We start from the raw sequence: 3842 nt of genomic DNA, 5'->3' as shown, positions 1-3842 counted from the left end.
AAAAATTTTCCGTCCATGATAGGAGTCTTTTTTTCTCCCTGTACATATTTGTTTTTTTGTTGTTGTTTTTTTGGATACCCTTGCACCTACACTCACTCCACATTTGCCCTTTTTATTGGTTTCTTTGGGGGATATCTGCGCAATTACTCCCTAACACGAGAGTTGGGGGGTGAAAAGTGGGTGACAGATGCAGGACCAAATTGCCAATCAACAACAGCTGTGTACTGCCTCTCTGACTCCCTATACAGATATCACGCAACCTGCCTTTTATTTGCATTTTCCAAAATTTCTCATTTATTTTGTGACCTTTTTTTTTTTTTTTTGCGCATTGTGTCTGTTGGATCCTAGAAGAAGACGGCCATATTTGAAACACCGTGTATAATAACGATAAATAGAGTCTCTGTGTAGCTTGGAACTGTTCCCGCACGAGAGCATTAGCATTTTTTTTTTGTGTGGCGGCGCCACGGTGCCGGATTGTAGAGTACACCATTGTACCACTCAAAAGAGTACTTGGAAGTTTTTTTGGGTAGGCGATGGATTCGCCTACTTCGTTTGAGGCAATGACAGCATCAACAGTCAGAAATGAAGATTCACCGCCGCACAAAACCATGACTAACGCAACGGTAACCAAGGTCTACACAGCTTCACCCACCTTAACGCAGACCGAGAAAAGGACGGGCACTCCAGCTTACACTGCGTTACCCACCTTAATGGAGGCTGAGAAAAGGACGGGCACTCCAGGTTACACTGCGTCACCCACCTTAACGGAGACCGAGAAAGGGACGGGCACTCCAGCTCACACTGCGTCACCCACCTTAACGGAGACCGAGAAAGGGACGGGCACTCCAGGTTACACTGCGTCACCCACCTTAACGGAGACTGAGAAAGGGACGGGCACTCCAGCTCACACTGCGTCACCCACCTTAACGGAGACCGAGAAAGGGACGGGCACTCCAGCTCACACTGCGTCACCCACCTTAACGGAGACTGAGAAAGGGACGGGCACTCCAGCTCACACTGCGTCACCCACCTTAACGGAGGCTGAGAAAGGGACGGGCACTCCAGCTCAAACTGCGTCACCCACCTTAACACAGACCGAGAAAAGGACGGGCACTCCAGGTTACACTGCGTCACCCACCTTAACGGAGACTGAGAAAGGGACGGGCACTCCAGCTCACACTGCGTCACCCACCTTAACGGAGACCGAGAAAGGGACGGGCACTCCAGCTCACACTGCGTCACCCACCTTAACGGAGACTGAGAAAGGGACGGGCACTCCAGCTCACACTGCGTCACCCACCTTAACGGAGGCTGAGAAAGGGACGGGCACTCCAGCTCAAACTGCGTCACCCACCTTAACACAGACCGAGAAAAGGACGGGCACTCCAGGTTACACTGCGTCACCCACCTTAACGGAGACCGAGAAAGGGACGGGCACTCCAGCTCACACTGCGTCACCCACCTTAACGGAGGCTGAGAAAGGGACGGGCACTCCAGCTCACACTGCGTCACCCACCTTAACGGAGGCTGAGAAAGGGACGGGCACTCCAGCTCAAACTGCGTCACCCACCTTAACACAGACCGAGAAAAGGACGGGCACTCCAGGTTACACTGCGTCACCCACCTTAACGGAGACCGAGAAAGGGACGGGCACTCCAGCTCACACTGCGTCACCCACCTTAACGGAGACTGAGAAAGGGACGGGCACTCCAGCTCACACTGCGTCACCCACCTTAACGGAGGCTGAGAAAGGGACGGGCACTCCAGCTCACACTGCGTCACCCACCTTAACGGAGACTGAGAAAGGGACGGGCACTCCAGCTCACACTGCGTCACCCACCTTAACGGAGACCGAGAAAGGGACGGGCACTCCAGCTTACACTGCGTCACCCACCTTAACGGAGACCGAGAAAGGGACGGGCACTCCAGCTCACACTGCGTCACCCACCTTAACGGAGACCGAGAAAGGGACGGGCACTCCAGCTTACACTGCGTCACCCACCTTAACGGAGACTGAGAAAGGGACGGGCACTCCAGCTCACACTGCGTCACCCACCTTAACGGAGACTGAGAAAGGGACGGGCACTCCAGCTCACACTGCGTCACCCACCTTAACGGAGACCGAGAAAGGGACGGGCACTCCAGCTCACACTGCGTCACCCACCTTAACGGAGACCGAGAAAGGGACGGGCACTCCAGCTTACACTGCGTCACCCACCTTAACACAGACCGAGAAAAGGACAGCCACCCTATCGATGACGGTGCCTTCTCCCGATCCTATTCCTGGTGATGAGTCTCGCGCTGATCCCACGAAGTTTATCCTTACCGTTTGCAGCATTTTCATTGTATTGTTTATTTTTATTATTGTTGTGGTGATTGTACGCCGCTTGCGTCGCAAAAAAAGGCGGGCTGGGAATAGAACATATGGCGGCTCAGTTGGAAGTAGCCATGGTGGTGTGCAGGGTGTCTCAAACCCGCTTGCCGGACCGCAGGAGCGGAGTGCATACCAAAGGGTCAAGCAAACTTATTCTTACCCTGAAACGCCTACACCGCCCGTGCGGATAAGTCAAGCGAGGACACCACAGATTGTCTTGGGGGGACAGCCTTATTTTTATCCTTACATGCCCGCACCGCCCGTGCGGTTGAGTGAAGGGAGGAGGCCTGACCTTCTATCAGAGGGCAACCGGGAGGCTTTCCGTAGCATCAGGATGCATCGAATAAACCACATGAATGGGGATGAAGCCACTCGATTCCACCTTCTGCGTCACGCAGAAACGGCGTCTGTGGAGTTTGGCCCCTTTGTGGACTCCGATAGCGATTGATCATCTGCCGGTGGCACGGCACTGATGGAGGCTTAGAATAAGACTAATGATGATGTAGTGCGGCACGGTGAGCAAACTGGCAGATGTGACGCTAGGCCGCACGGGAGGGTCAGACGGCGCGGCAATTTCCGCCATTACCGCGAGGGTCACGGTGTGGCGCTGGTTCATTGTTTTTAGCCATGTGATTATATTTAAGGCCATAGTTGTGCGGCACGAGGCCAAGCTCAATTGGGCATTTGTGTAAAGTTTTTGTGTTGCCTTCATTTGTAAATGTGAATTGTCAAGATTTATTGTTTTTTTTTGTAACAACTTCCTCGAGCGTTTTATTTTTGGCTAATTAACAACAGTTTGTTTGTTTGTGTCGTTCTCTTTTATATTTTTTATATATTTTTTATGAGGGTCCGGATGCATTCTCGCTGTAGCCGCGTAGTATTGGCCTATGCGCCCTGCAGCATTGTACGCATCATCTTTTCTGATGAGGCTACGAAGTTGTTTTGGTACCTATTTGTGTGGCTTTTCGTTTACTCCTCTCCCCTGTGTTTCATCCTCCTTCCACTTCCTTTTCCCTTTTTTTTTTTGTCTCCACCGCCACTATGCGCCGGGGCCGGGCCGATGCGTCCCTCGGAAGTAACTGAAGTGCATCCTCGTCATGCTTGAGGGCGCGGCAGCACTCAAAGCTGCGCGCAAGGGGCTCGAGGGGAAAAATGTGAATATTTATGAAGGCAATTTCCAGTCTTTTGTTGTGCGGTGCCACTGGCAGGGTTGGTGACTTCCTTGCTCTCTTGCCCACCGTGTCTCCCGTTGCTCCCTTTATGCTTCTTCCCACTGCCCTCTTTTTGTCTCATCGCAAGGAACAGATTCTGCGGCTGTTGCCGCATCGCCGTCACCTATTTGAGCTTTTTGCTCCCATGGAGGATGTGCTCACTGCGGAACTCGGCCCAGTGTCGGTGGGGCACCGCGCTGCACTTGGGGAGCTGAAGCGTCGCCTCGGTATCTGCCACACGGACTTTGACTGCTGGC

The 3842-nt window shown here is 52.9% G+C and overlaps 1 protein-coding gene across 1 annotated transcript, besides 4 other annotated features; it reads left to right on the top strand.

The window, feature by feature from the left end:
• Positions 1–1712: a sequence feature (heterozygous, Esmeraldo-like haplotype).
• Positions 534–2822, top strand: Tc00.1047053509705.10 (cellulosomal scaffoldin anchoring protein, putative; the record flags this gene model as incomplete). The annotated part of the gene is made up of 1 exon (XM_798055.1): positions 534–2822. One exon carries the CDS (start codon positions 534–536, stop codon positions 2820–2822), a length of 2289 nt encoding a protein of 762 aa, XP_803148.1.
• Positions 1713–3729: a sequence feature (areas merged during assembly that could not be assigned to a particular haplotype. This can correspond to areas where the two haplotypes were merged or to regions with more than two copies in the genome that were merged during assembly.).
• Positions 3192–3217: a sequence feature (AT_rich).
• Positions 3730–3842: a sequence feature (heterozygous, non-Esmeraldo-like haplotype).

The sequence above is a fragment of the Trypanosoma cruzi genome, genomic scaffold (assembly GCF_000209065.1).
Source record: "Trypanosoma cruzi strain CL Brener 1047053516409 genomic scaffold, whole genome shotgun sequence".
Taxonomy (NCBI): domain Eukaryota; phylum Euglenozoa; class Kinetoplastea; order Trypanosomatida; family Trypanosomatidae; genus Trypanosoma; species Trypanosoma cruzi.
Note: the sequence above shows the minus strand (reverse complement) of the source record. Positions and strands in the feature narration are given on the sequence as shown.